General features: G+C 41.4%; 1 protein-coding gene across 3 annotated transcripts in view; it reads right to left on the minus strand.

Annotated features, from left to right (window-relative positions):
• The window catches only part of Cfap221 (cilia and flagella associated protein 221), a 110,723-nt gene that overhangs the window by 1,224 nt on the left and 88,324 nt on the right, over positions 1 to 21,175 (minus strand). For all 3 annotated transcript variants that reach the window (XM_046456860.2, XM_058583273.1, XM_058583274.1), the window contains 3 exons: positions 19,838 to 19,929; positions 12,280 to 12,372; positions 3,569 to 3,661 (listed from right to left, as the gene is read on the minus strand). In XM_046456860.2, the coding sequence (XP_046312816.1) occupies positions 3,569 to 3,661; positions 12,280 to 12,372; positions 19,838 to 19,929 (278 nt within the window). The remainder of the gene's footprint in view (positions 1 to 3,568; positions 3,662 to 12,279; positions 12,373 to 19,837; positions 19,930 to 21,175) is intronic.

The raw sequence follows: 21,175 nt of genomic DNA on the forward strand, positions 1-21,175 counted from the left end.
TCTAAAGATTGTGAACTCAGCTATATGATCTGCCTGGGAAATGGGGGTACCCCATATAAAATTAAATGATTCTGAGACATTGTCTAGAGAGAGCAATGTGTCATGCTCTGGCAAATGCCTTATACTTTTGGAGAACTAGAAATCTCTAAAACTGGAGAACTGAAATGTTCCCTAATGCACACAATTAAAGAAAAGAATTTGGCACCATTTTAAGGAATCATGTCTAAAATGTAGAGATCATGACTCCTTTAAAAGATATTAATGATTGAGTAACATTGTGATGATCTTAGCAGTGTTGAATGATGTGTCAGCAACTAAAGTCACTTGCTCAGTTTCCGGGACAGTATTCAATGATTCTCCTTAATGGGTCTTGAGGGGAAAAAAGACAATTTTCCAGTGAAAATGTCCATCTGTTCAGGTAATTCCAGCCGTCAAGGGAGAACAGGTGATTCTTCCATGAAAATAAATATGAAAGCAGCACATTGTTTATTCTGTTTTAGTTTTGCTTTTTTTTTTTTTTCAGTGCTGGGGATTGAACCTAGGGCCTGGTACATGTTAGACAAGTGCTCAGCCACTGAGCTGCACCCCTGATCCTGCAGAGCAGTTTTGATGGGAAAATTAAACATCATTTATGTGTTCTTTTTGTTGTGTCCCATCTGTCTAAGCTCTGGTTGATTGAGGCTGGAGGAGGTGAGGGAGATGTATAGGGCAAGATAGAGTAGACAAAATCAAGCACAGAATAATGCTTGATATGAGTTAAAAAGAACTTCAGGACCAAAAAATCTTTGGAAAATAGTCTATGGGATATCATCCTATTAGACTACTATACAGCCAATAAAATGACAACCATGTTGACAATTTTGACATGCACATAAATAATTTTAACTGCAAAAGAGGTGAATTCAAAGTACATTTGGGAATGTTTACTGAAAATGTGTAAAAATGCACATATATAAATATTTTAATGAAAATTAAAAGCGAATTTGATGAACAAGAAAATGTTCAGAGTTTATTTTGGGGTTACTTTTTTGCAAAGTAGCCAAAATAAAAACAAAAGAAAAAATGATACAGTATTTTGGTTTAACAATAAAGTAATAACTCCTACTTCATTTACTCATTTTTATAATCAATTGATATTAAAGTATAAAGGGTGAAAAACCACATTAAAGAGCAATATAAAAGTATTGACTATTACCTAGGCCATGGACAAAGTTATTCTACATTGGGTACTTTTTGAAATAGAAGAAAAGTTTTTTTTTTATTAAAAACCTTTAGTTGGGCTGGGGTGGTGGCTCAGTGGTAGAATCTTTGCCTAGTATGAGTGAGGCACTGGGTTCGATTCTCAGCACCTCATATAAATAAAAAAAATAAATAGCGGTCTATTGAAAATTAAAAAAATATTTAACAACAACAACAACAAAAAAAACCTTTAGTCACCTACTTGAAACAAAATGCAAAGTGCCTCTCTTTGTTCAGGTACAAGAGCTTTTTTTTTCTTGTGTGTGTGTGTGTATGTGTGTGCAGTGTAGTATATTATGATATTATTTTATTGAGTTAATTAACTGACCAAAATAGATGCTCACTGTTAGAAATTTTATTTCTTAAATTTTCTTTTACTACAAACTGCCCATCTATTTTCTGAGAAATGCTGGTTGTTGTGGTGTCTGAAACTATCACAAACAAGCCAGAGAAACCCCAGAGAATACTGCTCTGAGACATATGAGCATGTCTTTTGGAAAACCCAGAGTTTCTAAAACACCCTAAATAAAGTTAGAAGACAAACTAAGGAAACAAAATTGCAGCTCATGTAAGAAAGAGTAATTGTCCTTAATATGTGGGGGAATATTACAAAGAAACACAGGCAAAATGGGCAAAATAAGCTTGTCATAAACAAGAATAATTGATTAAAAAATAGTTGATAAGCATAAAAAACTTTAAAACAAAGAAATTAAAATTAAAACAATGAGATGGACATTTTTTTTTATGGTGCTGGAGATTAAAGAGATGGCCTTTTTATTAAATTTAAAATTTAAGCCAGGTGTGGTGGTAGTGCATGCCTGTAATCCCAGTGGCTCATGAGGCTAAGGCAGGAGGATCAAAAATTCAAAGCCAGCCTCAGCAATAGCGAGGCTCTAAGCAACTCAGTGAGACACTGTTTCTAAATGAAATACAAAATAGGGCTCAGTGGTTGAGTGCCCCTGAGCCCAATCCTTAGTACTAGCCTCCCATCCCCCCAAAAAAGAAAAAAAATTTAAATTAAAAAAATCTATCACATTGATAAAGATGAAAAATAAAAAACAAAACAAAAACCACTGTCATATCAACAGAACCCCAAACAAACCAATCCCCCACCCTTCCCCCAAAAGATCCTATTCCATGTTGTCCAGGGCTCTTGGATGCAGGCAGTCCTGACCTCTGCTGGTAGGAGGTATGGATGGCAACTAAGTAATCTATATTTAAAACCTTAGAATGTACCTTGATCTAGCATTTATGTTTCTAGGAATTTATCTGAAAGAAAAAAAGTCTGATAAGTTTTCAAGGAATTATGACACCAGGGTATTTGTTGCAGCTCTACTGACAACAGCAAAACATTGAAAAGAGTTTTCATATTCATTAGTAGAGTTAGTAAAATAAATTATAGTACATCGACTCAATGAAATATAATGCTGCCTATCTATATTTATAAATATGTTTATATATATTGTAAAATAAAAGTACATAAGGAAAAATTATATAATATTATTTAATTTTATTAAAACTGTATATATATAATATATTATTAATATTATAATATATTATTAATATATAATATATTTGGAAGTCCATAAATCAAATTATGCAAGTTATTACTTCTGGGTGGTAGAATTATAGTTATTATATTTTTTGTATTATCTGGTTTTGGGATTATGTGGAAACATATGTTTAAACATATGTTTAAAACATAAGAGAGTTTTAAAAAAAGGATATGTGGAATTTCAAACTTATAAACCCCTATGAATTCGAGGTGATTATTTACAATTACAAAAATATTTTTCCAAACCAGTGTTTAAAAGGAGGATTTTAGTTTACCTGGTCCACTGATAGAGAAGTGAAAAAAAGAATGTTTTTCACATTTGGCATCTCAATCGATCCTCACAACCGCCCTGTGCAAGGGATTGTGGTTTTTTTTTTGCATGTTACAGATGAGGAAACTGAGGCCCAGAGAAGATAAGTGGCTGGGCTTGAAATCTCCTATGTCATAAATGATAGAGCTGTGATTCAGCTTCAGGTCTGGTCTGTCCTAGAGCACACTCCCTTATATTCAACGAAACTCCATCAGCTGTTAATAATGAACAAATGTGTCTCTGAAGCCAAATGACAAGCAAATGACACTGGATTCAATTTCTAAAGTTTCACTTGCTTCACCAAATTCAAGAGGCTAATGGTGCATAAAATAAAATAGACATTCAAGTATAGGAAACAACGGAAATGTGTTTCTTTCAAAGCTTGAGATATTCAGAGTTAGATAACATGAGAGTTTTGATCTCAGACTACCTCTTGGATCAAAGGCCCCAGAACCACCACTTACTTCTTCTTTGCGTCCTTAATGTCCAACAGAGGGAATTCCGCTTCAATCATTCTTGGAGTCAATGTAACTTCTATATTATGTTCAAAGAGCTTGCTGAAAAGCAATAAGATGTTTATGGGAACTGATTTTCCTTCCTAACATAAAATAGAATGAACTGTTGTATTCATGGAGGAGTTCGGCATTACTTGTTCTTTCAACATTAGTCCTAAACATCTACTTTTGATGAGTCTATGTTTGGCGAAGCATAAAGCTGCTAAATTGCTTTCTGCCAACAAACAATGGTAGGGAAGAGTTATTTATAACCAGAGAATAAAAAGCAATTTTTAGAAATGGGGTCACAGGTTTCATATTCTTTCCAAGTGCACATGGACCATTTACCAGAATGGACTGTATCTTAGACCATAAAGAAAGCCTAAATAACTTCAAAGAGTTGATTCATTCAGGGCTGGGGTTGTAGCTCAGTGGTAGAGTGCTTGCCTAGCGTGTGTGAGGCACTGAGATCAATAATCAGTACTGCATATAAATAAGTAAATAAAAAATAAAGGCCCATTAACAACAACAACAACAAAAAAATAAAAATAAAAACAAACAAAACGAGTGAAATCATTCAGACTATTTTCTTTGACCACAATGGAATTAGAATAGAAATCAATCATAAAGGATAACTGTAAAATTCACAATTGCTTTAAAATTAAATGATATATTTCTTCTTTTTGTTCCTTTAAAAAATTCATTGGTGAATTATAATTATGCATTATATGGGATTCATTATGCCATGTTTGCATGCCCATGACATAATTTGATCAGCCTCTTTTCTCAGCACCTTCCCTTCCCCTCCCTTCTTTTCTCCACCTGATCCACTTGCTCTGCTCAACTGGTCTCTCTTCTGTTGTTGTTGTTATTATTATTTCAGTTACTGCATTATAATTATATATATAAGCAGGATTCATTGTGGCATTTTCACCCACAGACATAATATATTTGGTAGATTTTAAATAGTCCATGGGGAAAGAAATTCAAGGAATCTAGTTTAATCTTCTAGAACCTTCCCTAGAGTGGCACATTTTTTCTATAAAGACTTTGCAGGTCACATTGTCTCAGTTATAACTACTTAACTCTGCTATTGCAACACGAAAGGAATCATAAATAGTAACTGAATGGGTGTGGCTGTTTTGGTAAAACTTGATAAGCACAGGTGTCAGGCAGATTTGGCCATGAATTATCGTTTGCCAAACTGTGGCCTAGAGCTATGTGGTTTGATGGTTAAAGCTGGATTATTTGCCGTTTGAATTTCAGCTGGAAAAAGTGGGAAGGAAGAGTGTGGAGGAGAAACACTTTGTCCAAGTTTCTTACCTCATCTGCCAATATCCCATCGGCAAAGACCTCATCAAATGTAGTACTTAACTGCTGGGGAGGCCAAGGAACTTAGCCTCAAGATTCAACATCTCTGTGACTTCAGAAGAAAAAAGCAATGAATGGACAAAGAACCTTTTCCACCACATTCAGTTAAAGCGAAATGCTTCAAAGATGAACAAAGACTTCAAAGTTTGGGGTTACGAACAGCACCCTTCACCAGCAGTGATACAGAAGCACAGGTAATCAGGGAAGTTTTCTGTTAAGGAGAATACCCTAGAAAACTGAAAAAAAAAAAAAAAAAAAAAGTCCTAGCTCACATTGCTAAAAGCTAATGTTTACTGAGCAGCTGCTATACGTGAATCACTATGTTTGTGCTTGGCAGGCATTATCTTCCCAGAGCAGTTTCCTCATCTCTAAGGTGGGCATAATAATAAGACCTCGTCATGGGGAATTCATGAGACTCCTCTCCAAGCACTGCCTGTTAGAGATTTTGTGCTCAGTAAATGCCAGTTATTTTAATTACTATTCTCCTCAAAACAGCATCAATTATCTCCTGTAATTCTGATAACCCCCTATGAAGTACTATTATTATTTCCATCTTAAAGATGAGGAAACTGAATCACAATAGTGTGCACATCAGAGCTGGATGGAGAAAGGCTGCCTGTCCTTTAGCCTGCTGATGTCTCCCTAGCGGGCTGGACAGTCAGGATTGTTCTTCTGAACCCGAACCAAGCTCATACCATCATCCTACCTTAGCTGTGGTGCTCTCTAGGAATGTCCCCATGTGGGGCTTTGTTTAGAAGCCACTTCAACCTTCCTTTTTAGATCAGGATTCCAGGCTTAGATGCTCAAGTACTGCCTGGAGCATGTGGGCAGGTCTTAGAAGAACAGGAAATATGCCTCGGCTATTTAGAATTTCACTAATTGATTATTTATGTATAAAACTGAACTGAAACGGTATGCCACAAGTAGTTATTTTTTGAGTACATACTGTGTGAAGGACACTATTGCCTAGCAAGTACCAAACCATTTCCTGTGATCACAGAACAGGCTGGCAGTGGCCGGGACCCTAATCTAACCACGACAGTGATGAATGGTTATCAACCCTTGAGTTATCAGGATTTCTTTGCTTCATCATAAGTGGTAATATAGTTTAGAATATGAGAGTTTGAATTTATTAAGAATGAAACCATTTCTCATGAAAATAGAAGGGAGAGCAGTAGAGTAGAAGAAAGAACCAGAGGGAGGTGGGTGGGAGAGAAAGGGGGAATAATGGAGATCTAGGTTGACCAAATTATATTGTTATACTGGGGGCATGGACAAATATGTAATGATTAACTCCATTATTATGTATTATTATAATGCACCAATACAATATGGAAAAACATAATTATCTCTGAAAAAAAGACTGAAAACATTTAAAAAATATTTTATTTTTAGTTGTAGATTGACATAATAACTTTATTTATTTATTTATTTGGTGCTGAGGATTGAACCCAGTGCCTCACACGTGCTAGGCAAGCGCTCTACCACTGAGCCACAATCCCAGCCCTGAAAACATTTTTGAATAATGAAGCTAAGCAGTGAAAATCGAAAGGGTGCTTATAGGAAGGTAGGTCCCCCGCAGCCTTGGATGATCCAGATCTTTCCTGTCCTGCTTGCAAGGTTTGGGCCATAATCCCAGATGTTGAAATCCTAAAGGTCAAAATCCTCAAAGTCTAAAATCCCAAAGATCAAAATATCAAAAATATAATTTTGCAAAAAAATTTAAATATTCTTTTAAAGATACTATTTGAAAAACATACAATATGACAAAATACTTCATAGACCACTTTACATTATAAAATGGGCAATAATGATAAACATATTTTTTTAAACATTTATTTTTTTAGGTGTAGATGGACACAACACAATGCCTTTATTTTTATGTGGTGCTGAGGATCGAACCCAGGTCCTGCCCATGCTAGGCGAGTGCTCCACCGCTGAGCCACAATCCCAGCCCCGATAAACATATTTTTGCAAGCAAAAAATACTCAGGGATGCTAATGACAGTTACAAGGGTATAAGAGCCAGAAGTAGAAAAATTGTGTTTGTAAGAACTAGGTCAAAAGGTGGAATGTATAAATGCACATCACTGTGATTGGTAATTGTGCTAACCTAATTTTAGGACTACAGTCATCTGAAATGCCCAAGTTTTTGGATAAGACTGATCAAAACCATCATGGGTCACTCTGCACATGCAGTTGCCCAAAGAGCCAACTTCTCAAGAAATTTTATCTTTCACAAATGCAGTTGTCCAATTATGGAGGAAGTACATACACAATGCATACACATGAAGCCTACACTGTGAATAATGTACTTTCATGTCAAAAAATTTCAAATTTGTGGGGCTGGGGTTGTGGCTCAGTGGTGGAGTGCTGGCCTGGCATGTGTGAGGCACTGGGTTCAATTCTCAGCACCACAAAAATGTAAAATAAAGATATGTGTCCACCTAAAACTAGAAAATAAATATTTTTTTAAAAAAGTTTCAAATTGTAAAAAGAAAAAAAAAAAATGAAATGAATCAGACCCTGAAAGCCTCTGCACAATTTATACCTCCATATTGGAAATGATGTGAAGATGAAATACATAGCATAGGGAAATGTAAAAAATAACATTTTAATAATTTAAAATAGTGGGAGCAGCTGGGTGTGGTAGAGCACACCTGTAATCCCAGAGGCTCAGAAGGCTGAGGCAGGAGGATCACAAGTTCAAAACCAGCCTCAGCAACTTAGCAAGGCTCTAAGCAACTTAGCGAGACCCTATCTCAAAATAAAAAATAAAAAAACCCTTTTTGTTGTGGCTCAGTGGTTAAGCAGCCCTGGGTTCAATCCTTGGTACCATAAATGAATGACTGAATAAATAAAAATTGTGGGGTTAAAAGAGAAAAACTAAAAAAGAAAAGAAACTAACCCTCTCCCCAAAAGAACTAAAAAGGAAAATTGACATGTGAAGAAGTGTGTGACTGGGCCAGATGATGGGCAGTTGCACAGAGATAGTGTGTGGCAGCTGTCTGACCTTCACAGTCATTAACCAGCTTTCGAAGCTTTGCCTCGCAGTGAATAGCTGCTTTGTTTTTCTTTAGGTTATGCCTCTCCTCAGAGAATATGTTTACATTCATTTCCTACACGCTACTCTTTTTGAAATTCTTCTGTGATTCAATTCATACTGACATGAGCATTCCCTATTAAATCTTCCCATTGTTTGGCAACGTGGAAATCCATTCTGCATGCACTCATGTACAGACGACAAATTCAGCGGAAATAATACCAGCAATCAAACAGCAGCGCTGTTGTCTAACTTGCCTTCTTATCCCACCATGTACATCATTATTTTTGAACCAGTGAGTAACATCACTGAATTCTCCAGGCAATTGTGATTTTAATTTATTAGAAGTTTCTGGAATTTCACCAGTAGAAGGAATATCAATGCAGACCAATGATGCATTTTTAAACTCAAGTTTTTGTCGTTGCTTTATTGCATGACCAATCCCTTCTCCAGAATTTGGCTTTCTGTCCTTTTTACATAGCTTCTTTTTCATGGGAATTGTGGTTTTCAAGATGTCAGCTTTCAGGATTTTTTTAAACAAATTTTTGTATTTGTTGATGGACAGCATGCCTTTATTTTATTTGTTTATTTTTATGTGGTCCTAAGGATGGAACCCAGTGCCTCACACATGATAGGCAAGCGCTCTGACGCTGAGCTACAACCCCAGCCCCAGCTTTCAGGATTTTAACATTTGGGATTTTAATCTTTCAGGATTGTTTTTTTTTTTTTTTTTTTTCAGGAGTGTCGACTTTAGGGATTTTGATTGTTTGAGATTTCAACATTTGGGATAATGACATTTGGGACTGTATGTACTTCTGGATTATGATCTACACCACTGCTTGCAATTCTTGGACAGAAAATACTGAGACTACAACATCTTGAGACAGGAGGAAATGTACAGAACTGGGCTGTGTCCTTGTTCCTCTCAGAACAGTATTCTCAGCAATGCTTGAGTCATCCATGTGACACTCAGGCATAACAGCAGAGTGGAGTGAGCATTCCCTATCACACTCTCAGGGTCCCTCAGTGGCAATGTATCAATGTGGGGGTATTTGTCCATGTGGCTACCTCCAGCCTGGGCCGCTTTCTACCTTGAGGAGTGGAAGTTATAGTTTGGATGTGGAATCCAGTACCCAGTCTCACATTGAAAGCATGGTCCCCAATGCAGTCAGGTTCAGAGGTGAGGCTTTCCAGAAGTGAGTGCTCTGATCTCATCAGTGAACTAACCCACAGGTAGCTGAATGGACTCCTGGGAGGTAGGACAAGTTGGAGGAAGTAGGTCACTAGGGTGGTGTGACCCCGAAGGGTCTATCTTTTTCCCAGACCCTTTTCTTTCTCTCTCTCTGCTCCCTGGCTGCATGGCCATTTTCCTTGGCCACACCCTTCTGCCTTGATGCTCTTTCTCACCTCTGGCCCACAGCGATGGCGTTGTCCAACCGTAGACTGAATCTCCAAAACTGTGAGCCCAAAATAAATTTTTCCTCCTCTGAGTTGCTCTTGTTAGGTCTTTAGGTCACAGCGATGAAAAACTAACACAGCTGGCTCACCCTGAATCCTGAGTTTCTGTTTATTCTTGCTGCCTCTCTGTGAGTGAGACCTCTGCTTTGCCTGATTTGTACAAGTGTTCTGCCCCACTGGACTAGACCTAAGAACTTTTGCAGATGCCAAAGAAGCAGAAAAATGGATTGATAAATGACTTTCTATAATATTTTGAAAAGTGACAGGTGTTAAATGATTTCATTTGTGAAATGAGCAATCCATATAAGGCCCAGTACAAATTTATTCATATATTTCAAACAAAAAAATGAAGACATCTGTCTTATTGAAGGAATGAAGTCATACTTCAAAACACTTCCTCTTTCTCACTTCAAGGCACAGTGATCCCGGTGTGTTAGCCCTCCATCACTGCATCGAGACACCTGAGAGAGTCGGCTTCTAAGGAGAGAGGCTTATGGAAGCTCCCAGTTTCAGAGGTTTTGGTCCAGGGTCACTTGGCCCTGCTGCCATGGGGCCTGCGGTGGCACAGGACATCCTGGTGGGGAGTGTGTGGCAGAAGAAGCCTATTCACTTCATGCCAGCCAGGAGGCAAAAGAGACAGGAGGGAGCAGAGTCCCCAAGTCCCCTGCAGGGACACATGCCCAGTGACTTAACTTCTTTCCACTAAGCCCCAACTCTCAGAGGCTCTACCACCTTCCAGTAGGACCCAGAATTTGACAAGTGGGCCCTGGGGGGTTGGTGCAGAGCCCATGTGCCTGTCACTGACCCAGGAGCAGCAAACACAGGCACATCATGTGGCCCAGGATGGACACTAGCCTGGACAGTGACCAGGGACCAGACTCCTCATGCTGACACTTTGCTCTAGTTGAATGAGAGCCTGCAGGACCATGCGTCTTGTCACAATGCCTAAGGTGGCAGCGGGTGTCTTCAGCTTTTCACCCCGTATTTCCCTTGGTCTCCTCCTGGACTAGGTGTTCTCTAGTTCCGCCATCTCTCCTGCCCCTGTTCCTCAAGTCTGAACTTCAAAAAGGCTCTGAGGGACTTACGCGGACGTGCAGGTGAGACTCCCCAGGGCTCCCCGCCCCCCCCCCCCGCCCCCAGGGGTATCTGTGCTTTAATAGGGACAGAGCCAGAGAGTGGATCTTCAGTCATACAAGGTCAGGAAATAAGAGACCAAAGGAGGAGATTTGGGGCCCTGGGTCTTCCTAATGTGTCATGATCTTGTCATGTAAGGCTAGTGGTCTTCCTTGCGCCCGACCCTAATACTGCCATCACAGATACAGCCACACATCCAAGTGCTCCTTTCTGCCACCTGCAAGGGTATTAAAAACCAAAAGGAAAAAAAAAAAGACAAGGCTACTGAGGCACCGAGGTGAGGTCACCTGCCCAAGGTGTACTCAGAGTGAGTGGCAGAGTGGGGGCCTTGAGCCCACAGCCTACACCTTTCTCCTTTTTTTTTCTTTTTGTGATGCTGGGGTTTGAACCCAGGGCCTTGTGCATGCAAGGCAAGCACTCTACCAACTGAGCTATATCCCCAGCTCCCATAGCCTATACCTTCACTGCTATGATATACAATGTCTCAAATGCTCTAGATTGTGATAGAATTTAATTTTAATAAAGATGTTTCTAAGGTTTGGATGTGGTTTGCACTCAAATGGCTTTCATGATGGAAGCTTGGTCCCCAGTGTGGTGACATGTGAGGAGGTGTCTCAGTTTTAGGTTGTGAATTTATTGAGGTATTCCCTCAGAAGGCAGTAAGATAGTTCTTCAGGGACTCTTGAGTTAGTTCTCATGAAAGTGAGTTATTGAAAGTGAGCCCGAGCCCCGAAAGGCTGTCCCATGTATTTCCACCATTGTGATGCCATCTTCCATGAGGTCCTCACCAGAGAGAGCTGGTGCCTTGCCTTTGAACTCCTAGAATTGGAAGTTAAATAACCCTCTTTTCTTTATAAAGTTAACTTGCCATGGGTATTTTGTTATAGTAACAGAAAATGAACTAATATAGATGAGTATGGCTAAAACTTTATGCTTTGTTGGTTAATTAAACTAGAAAACTTAAATGGATTTTATCCCTGCCTGATAGAAAGTACTTGCTAAAACATATGAAATTTATCATTTCTCCCTGAAGTTATGTAGTGATGTATCAAGAGCTAAGCATTTTTTAAAAAGGAGAAAGCAGTGACTGCAATCTAGAGGCATCTGCAAATGGGGCACTGGCAAGCGGTTCAGCTGGGGACATGTGTGCTCTGAGGTGTTCATGATGAGCAGCTGCTCTGAGACAAGCACACGTGCTCTGCTTGGCTCAGATTTCCCATTCTTGGGTCTGTTATCAGGAGACTCAAGGGCATATTTTCACTGGCTGCTGGCTGCTGATCAGTAAAATCAAGTGTAAGCATCTTGCTTCTGGGCTTATTCTTCATGCCTCTCCAAATCCTACCCGTATTTCACGGAGTAACCGAGACCGCAGGACCACGGCAGCCTCCCCAGCCCATCAGCACCATCTCTGCTCTCCCTTCCCTGTGCTCCCGGATGGAGCAGCCAGCTACCAGCATGTTTTACACCTCGTCTGTCTATCCTCCAGCGCAAGTTGGGATCTCTTTTAGGTGGTGGTATGGCTGGACATTGGCCTCATCTGCTCGTTTAAATTGCAAGCTCAAGGGCTGTGTGCTCTTCTGAAATCCCTCACAGCACCTTGCATATTTTTTGGAAAACACATTAGAGATTAAATGCAGAAAAAAAGAAAAAGAAAAAAAGAAAAAGAAAATCAGTACCGCTCAATAGTTTCCAGTCTGTCTTCTTCCGGTAAGTCCTCAAGAGGGGCAGGAGTGTTGATAGGAAGTATAACCGGATTGTAGGAGTCATAGCTGTAGAAGAAAAACACACACGCAGCCCAGGATAAATGATCACATTAGCAGTTTGGGGGTCTTTATGTGATTTCCTACAGCATCTCAATTTTACCCCTCGTGGGCCTTCTGCTCTTCTGCCCTCCCTCCCTCTGGAGCACCCCTCCCCCAATGCTTCTGGAAAAGACAGAGGCAGCTGAGAGGCCCTGGTCACACCCTGGAGAAGGCTGCCATCAGGTGTCTCCTGGAGTGTGAGGTCAGTCTCACAGAGGGGCTGGGGAGGGCTCAGTGGTGGAGCGCCTGCTTGGCGTGGGCAAGGCTCATTGAGAGAATTTCCTGGGTGGGGCAGGGAAGGGTAGGTAGAGGACCTACTTTTTGTTCTTGCCATTTTGCCCACCTTCATAGTCTTCCTTGGTCATTCTGTCCAATTTCAAACCTTCCTTACCACCCCATCACGTACTGTTTGGCATTATAACTGTAGGGGTTTATATAAAATTTCCTGAGTATTGAGGACATTAAAATAATTTTGAGATAGGGGGAGAAAATATGTCGTTATTTAAATGTTGGCAGCAGATTTCTGATTCAAGATGGTGGAATGAGTACTTGCTTTTTGGGTGGTCTCAAATTTTTCCTTAAAAACCTTTTAAATAATATTGAAGGAATAAAATCGGATCACACAACAGCAAAGAGAACAGGGGAAGGACAGGAGTGGATACACGTTTTTCAACAATTTTGGTGGAAGAAATTTCCAGAAGCCTGAAAGAGTTCTGTGTCATGAAAAAGAGCAAAGAGTGGTACGTGGACACACGTGGAAAGAAAGGGACCTCCTCCCAGCCTGGGAAAAGCTGCGGGCTGAAGGTCAGGCAGAGGAGCAGGAGCAGAAAACGGGTGAATCTGAGGCTCCTTTGTGAATGCACATGCCTTTGGGAGCAGACTCTCACCCTTGTTTTGCCCCTGTGTAAAAATGCAGGGGCTGGGGATAGAGCTCAGCTGGTAGAGTGCTTGCCTTGTATGCGCAAGGCCCTGGGTTCAATCCCCAGCACCAAAAAAAAAAAAAAAAATGTTATTTATGAGCTGGGGTTGTGGCTCAGCGGTAGAGCACTTGCCTAGTACATACGAGGATGTGGGCCACGTAAAAATAAATAAATAAATAAAGATACTGTGTCCAACTAGAGTATTAAAAAACTATCTAGTTATTAACTCTTGTGCCATGGGTGTCCTATTGAGGAATTTGGAGCCCGACCCCACCGACTGTAGATCGTAGCCAACTTTTTCTTCTATCAGACGGCGTGTCTCTGATTTGATATCAAGCTCCTTGATCCATTTTGAATTCACTTTTGTGCATGGTGAGAGAAAGGGATTCAGTTTCATTTTGTTGCATATGGATTTCCAGTTTTCCCAGCACCATTTGTTGAAGATGCTATCCTTCCTCCATTGCATGCTTTTAGCCCCTTTATCAAATATAAGATAGTTGTAGTTTTGTGGATTGGTTTCTGTGTCCTCTATTCTGTACCATTGGTCCACCCGCCTGTTTTGGTACCAGTACCATGCTGTTTTTGTTACTATTGCTCTGTAGTATAGTTTGAAGTCTGGTATCGCTATACCGCCTGATTCACACTTCCTGCTTAGAGTTTTTTTTCCTGTTCTGGGTCTTTTATTTTTCCATATGAATTTCATGATTGCTTTCTCTATTTCTACAAGAAATGCCATTGGGATTTTGATTGGCATTGCATTAAACCTATAGAGAACTTTTGGTAATATCGCCATTTTGATGATGTTAGTTCTGCCTATCCATGAACAGGGTATATTTTTCCATCTTCTAAGATCTTCTTCTATTTCTCTCTTTAGGGTTCTGTAGTTAAGTGTTGCTTAATATACATTAAATAAATCACATAAAACCAAAAAAAAAAAAATGCACCTGACTGTCAAGTAAGGAGAATGGCTGAAAAAACATTATGGTGCTGTGGTTTTTATAGAGGGAAGGTGGGAAAGGTATCTGTGAACTGATATGCTGTGGTTTCTAGGAGTGAAGAAAGCGAATGCAGAAGAGCCTACCTAAAGGGCCACAGTTCACATGAGAAGAGAAAATAAGAAAAATGCATACACTTGGAATGCTTAACACCACAAAGAGAAACAGGAAAGGGGAGGCAGAGGACCAAGTTGGTTCCCTCCCCTGGGCAGGGATGGGCTGGAGGGAGGAGGGAGGGAGGGACGCTTCCCAGGATGCCTTTTTGTGCAGTTTTGAGTTTGGAAGACACGGCGATGTTCTACTTATTGAAAACATAAAATCAAGTCAACGAGAAAGGAAAATTAAAAAAAAAACTGAAAGCAAACTGAAACAAGTAATTCATAATCACAACAGAGGGAAAGAAAGACAAAGAAAAGGGTGAGAGAGAGGAAGAGAGAGGGAGGGAGCAGAGTGGGGAAGGGAGGGAAAAGAGAAAGAAAGAACTGATACAGTATGGAAAGAAGAGGTGACTTCTCCAGTGTGTGACCACACCCACATACCCCCAGTCTTGGGTGGGATGAGGGTAGGGGAAGAACTGCCAATGAATCTGTGCTCTGTTTATTATGCTTGTTCATGAAGGTGTTCATGGATGAGTCAGTTCTGAAACTATTGGATATATTGTGAAGTTGAGTGAGTGAGTAAATGTGCCAGGGCAGGGTTTTCACAGTGAAAGAAAATGGAAAGCAAGTAATAATGCTTGGATATTGACTGGAATTGTAGGGTTTGGTGTGCATTCATGATTTCTAAAATGTGTGTATGTATGTGTATTTGTATGTAGGTGTGTCCTTGGGTGTATGTAAAGTATGTGTCTGTATACCTCTCCTCTGGCTTTGCACACGAGGCCAAGATACAAGCATACTCTAATAGCAATGTGCACAACTATCACTCAGATTTTTGTCTTTAATTTCATTCCCCTCTAAAAAGACCCTGGGCCCCACCACCTGAGATTAACCCTGTTTACTGACTTCATGACAAAGAATCCAGGTCCTCACTGAAAATTCCATCAAAACTTTTAAACACATGTGTAGTCAGAGGGGAGTCCTGCTGAGAAGAGGGACTGAAAAGAGGGAGCTGGACCACTTCGCAGAGACCAGATTGGTTTGGGGCAAGGTGATGACAACAACCAAGAGATTTTCATGAAACAAAATGAGTCCAATTTGTAAATTCTCCAATCATTATGTTCTTTTTTGGGGGGGTGGGGAGCTTCCAGGGATTGAACTCAGGGGTACTCGCCCACTGAGGCACATCCCCTGCCCTATTTTGCATTTGAAATGGTTGGATGTTCTCATTTGTTTTGTATTGTTTTACTTTAGTGTCCTTACTTTTTTTTTTTTTAAAGAGAGAGAGAGAGAGAGAATTTTAATATTTATTTTTTAGTTTTCGGTGGACACAACATCTTTGTTTGTATGTGGTGCTGAGGATCGAACCCGGACCGCACGCATGCCAGGGGAGCGCGCTACCGCTTGAGCCACATCCCCAACCCTAGTGTCCTTACTTGACAAAGTAAATCTCTGATAATGCTAACTCAGTTCCCAAAATTTTTCTGAACATTTCACTGCTCTATAAAATCTGCAAGTCTGGGACCTTCTGGATGAGAAAAATTCTTTGATTGCTGCTCACTTCTCAGAGTTTGAGGAAGTCCACAGAGACTTGACAGATTCTCTCTGAATTTACTAAAAAGTACAGAAATTTATGAGCTGCTCTGATTTATATGGATACAAAAATGACTTGGAATAAACAAATGTTAAGCAACTGTATTTAACAAGATGCAGATAAATCTCAGAGTCAAAAGATACAAGGAAAACCTCATACTACTAGAAGGTAATTTATTCAAGAAAAATGTCCGCAAAGTTGAAAACTCGTTAATAGATGTCTATGGAGTGTAGACTGAATGTTTGTGTCCTCCCCAAAATCATCTGCTGAAACCTAACTCCTCATGCGACGGTATTTTGAGATGGAGACTCTGGGAGGTGGTCAGGTCGTGAGAGTGCACCCCTCATAAATGGGATTAGTGCCCTTGGAAGAGAAGTCCAGGAGGGCTGCCCTGCTCCTCTGTTCCCGTGAGCACACAGCGAGAAAGCACCAACTACAAATGAGGAAACAAGCCCTCACCAGACATCATGTCTGCCAGTGCCAGATCCTCGACTTTCCAGGCTCCAGAACTGTGAGAAATAAATTTCTGTTGTTTACAACCTACCCAGCCTATGGTATTTTGTTATAGCCACCTGAATGGATTAAAACAGAACTTAAAAAAAAAAAAGGAATTACTATTACTGTTTTGAAACTACATTTAGAAATAAATCCAGTGGGAATCCATGATAAGGAAATATAGAATCTGCTCTTGATTTTGAACTGTTATTCAATTGCAGCTTATTTTAAAACAAACTGGCCCAACAGAGCATTTGGGCACAGAAGCTGAAAGTAACAAGTCATGGTGGAGAGTTTTCTTTAATTCATGTAGAATTCATGTTTAATTCATGCTTGCTCAAGTCCATGGCCACTGCACACTGACAGCCTCAGGATTTTTTCCAAGGACATTGCTTTGGAAATAATAATAAAAAAATTAGTAAGAAGAGGGATGTTTTCTCTTAATTCTCGGGACCTGTGTGTCTGAGCGTGGGTGGGAGTCAGGCAGTCCCCTTCCCATCACTCCTCATTTTGCTTATTCAGTCTCATGACAGAATCCCAGACAGAGCTCTGTTTGCCTTACTGATTACCGTGTGGGTTAATTTTATTTATTTCTTTATTTTGTGCTGCAGATTGAACCCAGGGCCTTAGCATGCTAGCCAAGTGCTCTACCACTGACTTACACCCATCCCCTCCCTCCTACAAGGGCCTATTTATTCATTTATTATTTTTCAGTACTAGGGACTGAACCCAGGGCACCAGCCCTTTTTATATTTTTATTTTGAGACAGGGTCTCACTAAGTTGCTTATGGCCTCAATAAGTTGCTGAGGCTGGTCTTGAACTTGAGAACCTTCTATCTCAGCATCCCAAATTACTGGGAGGACAGACTTGTGCCGCCCAGCCCCACAATGTGTATCATTTTAATGCGTCCTGGTCCCCCAGCAAAGTGTGTGTGCTGAGGTGTTGATGGCACCATCTGGTGGCCACAGAGTGATTGGACAATTTGGAAGGTAGAAGAGAAGGGTTACCAAAGTGCGCTGGGCAGCATGCTGGATCGCTTCATAGGATCATCAAGATCATTTTATTTCAGTCTTTGAAACAGCTCTGAGAGGACAAGACCAGCCTTTAATTTCCTCACTTGTCCCTGCCTCACAGGTGAGGAAATAAAGGGCGTCAGTGAAGAGGTGACTCACCCAGCTACAGAGAGCTAGTGACCTGGCCCACAAGTAACAGAGGCTGGTGGTCTCTCTGACACCAAGGCTTTCCTTCTTTCTACACGGCCACCGTTTCCCCTGATTCTAGAAGATCTAGATTTTTAAAAGTATGTTAAAATAAACAAGAAAGATGCTGGATTCATTTTGAGATGGCAACAGGTTGAATGAGGTGTGACAGGAAAGGAAGTGGCATGTTTGGGCTCCTGTCCTGAATCCAGTGCCCCAGGCTTTTTGTTTATCTTGTGAAATAAGGCAAATAGTGGAGAAGCCCCAGAGGAATAATCCAAAGCATAGCACATGGAGAAGCCCCCTGGAAGTTCAGCTGCATCAGCTGTAACTCAGGGAGACTCTGCTGCTGGCAATGAAGGAAGAGGTCAAATTAAGTCCTAGGGGTTCAACGATTCCAACAATCTTCTCCAATCCCTGGAGAGAGGCAGGTGGATGGACAGTGGACTTGGGTAGCTGCTTTTTTGGGTGAGCATTTGTCCATTTTCTGTTGCTAACAACAAAATACCACAGACTGGATAAGTCATGAAGAAAAAAGGATTATTTGGCTCACAGTTCTGGTCCAAGGTCGAGGGACTATATCTGGTAGTGGTCTTCTTGCTGGAAGAGTCCAGGGATGGGCCAGGCATCACATGGTGAGACAGGGAGTGCAGGCCTGTGTCCTCTGACCTCTGTCCCTCTTTTTATAAAACCCTCAGAATTCAATCATGAAGGCTTACCCCTTACCTAATCTTTTTTTGGGGACGGGATACTGGAGATTGGACTCAGGGGCACTTGACCACTGAGCTACATCCCCAGCCCTATTTTATTTTATTTAGAGACAGGGTCTTACAGAGTTGCTTAGGGCCTCACTTTTGCTGAGGCTGGCTTTGAACTCACCATCCTCCTGCTTCAGCCTCCTAAGCTGCTGGGATTACAGGCATGTGCCACCTCCCCTGCCCCTTATCTAATCTTAATTGCTTTCCAAAGGCTCCACCTCTAGGGGGAGGTTTCTAGCTTCTTAATACCTCACAATAAGGATTAAACTCCAACACGAGTTTTGGAGGAGACAAACCATGTTCAAATCATAGCAGTGAGCATTCTTAGTCCTACTAAAAATAGGATGTCAAGGTTGAGAAGGACCTGAGAAGGACCCTCACAAGTTCAGCCTCCTCTTTATCTTTCTGACAAGAGGTCGAGGCTCAGAAAGGTACCCAGAAGACATGTGAGGTCCCCCAGCTCCCAGAGGTCCTGTGGGGCTCTCCATATTTCTGAGTCAGAGGAGCTGGACATACTGGTAGGAGCACTGGTAGGAGCTGGATGGGGGGTTATAAAGAGCCTCTGTTGACCTTGGTCAGTGGCACCTCTCTGGTCATGGCAGGGGTTAGCTTTCCTGGATACTCTTGGGGCTTTGCCACCTTGGGTGGGCCTCCTTCTGAATCAGAAGATTTGAACAGAAGGTGACAGCTGATGATCATTGTGGGACACTAGGCACATTTGCTTACCAATAATTCATTTAGTTACATTTAGAAGGACAGTGAACTAAGACTCAAGTTCAAGGGCTCAGGAGTGAGCTGCTGACCAGATGGAGTCTAAAGAAAAGGTTTCGGTCTATTTGTTTGATGTCTTAGGATTTTGAAGAGATATTAAATAAGCAAATTGGCAGAAATTTGACTACCTTGATTTTCTTCTTTCATCGGCCAACAATATTCTCACCTACCAGTTCTGACTGTGTCCGAGCGCCAGGCTGTGTATGGAGCTGAGCTGTGTCTGTCTGAGGATAGTGTGGGACTCCCATGAGCACAGGCTGGGCAAGAAGTGAATTCTTTAGAATTGGATGTGGAGGGTGCGGAAGGTGATCTTGACCAGTTAAAAACTTTAAAAATTGACCATGAGTATTTTAGCAGAATTATCTAGATTGTTGGTCTTGCCAATGGGCCACCTAGGACATCACTTTTTAAAAAAGTGTGTCTCGGATAATTTCAAAATATGAAAATCAGTTACATGTGTTCATAGCTCTTGGATCAGTAAGCCCTCCCTCGTGCTTTAAAAGTACGACTTGACATATTGTTGGTATTTAACTTCTGGGGGTCTCAGCCTCTGTGGTCTGTGGCAGACATCTTCCCAGGAGACAGATGAGCTGTGGCTTACCTCTGGGTGGTCTCCATCTTAGAGGTTTCGGGCAAGGATGAGAGCGTCAGGGACTGGAACCTCTTCCAGTGCATGATTCCAGGAATAATGTCCTGCAATGAAAGTTGGCTCAGGGGTAGAGCATGGTAGGGAACTGGTTGGGGGGTGGAGTCTAGAAGGACTTCATTTCATTCAGCTATTTTCAGTCTGAAAAATTTTAGCTGCAAATTTATCATTTTGTTAAACATGACTGAATTTTGCCGAAGCAAAAAAGACAATTGCTTTTGTGACTGTAAAAGCGAAAGGGGCAACACAGAAGTGCACCTGCTCCTGCTTCCTTAGCCATACAAGCAACATGTCCTTGCGATGGGGGGCAGATGTGGCCTTACGATTGCCTTTGAGGATTATGGATGCAATACTAATGCCCCATTCAAAGAGGATGGGTCGTTTTCCAGATGGTAAGACAAACAGGGAAACTGTGTGTGCAAATGTGTTGGTGAAGTGCCAAGTGCTGTCAGGAGACCATCAGCTCAGCTGAGTGCAAGGCATGGGATGGGGAGGGGGCAAGGCACACCAGGAGAGGCCGGTGGTCACCATGGGCCTCGTGGGCCTAGCTAATGAGTGTGGAACTGCTCACACAGGTAATAGAACCCTCGTGTTCACGCAGGAACTGACATGATCAGATCTGTATCAAAAGATTTTTATGGAGGCCTGACCACAGCAGTGGTGAGCCATAGGGGAAGCTAGGGGGAGAGTGGCAGGTCATGTAAGAGGCAGGCTGGTTGGATAGGGGAATGAGCAAGAGGGAGGGATTAAGGACCCCCTGAATTCTGTGCACATTCCATAGAACAAAAAGGCAAGTGGGAAATGGGCATGATGGTGTTCTCCTATAATCCCAGACACTTGGAAGGCTGAGGCAGGAGGATCATAATTTGGAGGCCAGCCTTGGCAACCTAGTGAGACCCTATCTCAAAATAAAAAATGAAAAAGGACTGGGACGTAGCTCAGGGGTAAAGCTGCATGGGTTCAATCCCTGATTACTCCCCTCTATTCCCCCACCCCACACATGCAAGTGAGGGCTAGGCACTTCAGAGTGTGGTGGGTGGAAGTCAGAGATAATGACCCAAGTTAGGGATTTGTTGAGTTTGAGGGGCCTGAGGGTAATTACGAAGAGGTGTCTCTGGATATTCAGGTCAGGTTGGTCACTGCGGTAGAAGGAACTCTTTGGAGCCCCTTCTTTACTGTGCCTTGTCTGTCCTGATGTTTCTACACTTGTAGGGGCAAAAGCAAGAAGAGGTCAGACCATGGGCTTATGCCAACCATGTGACCATTTCACAAGGCTGAAATTCAAGTGAGTGA

The sequence above is a fragment of the Marmota monax genome, unplaced genomic scaffold (assembly GCF_021218885.2).
Source record: "Marmota monax isolate L192 unplaced genomic scaffold, Marmota_monax_Labrador192_F-V1.1 WCK01_AAM20220418_F8-fsc00121, whole genome shotgun sequence".
NCBI lineage: Eukaryota > Metazoa > Chordata > Mammalia > Rodentia > Sciuridae > Marmota > Marmota monax.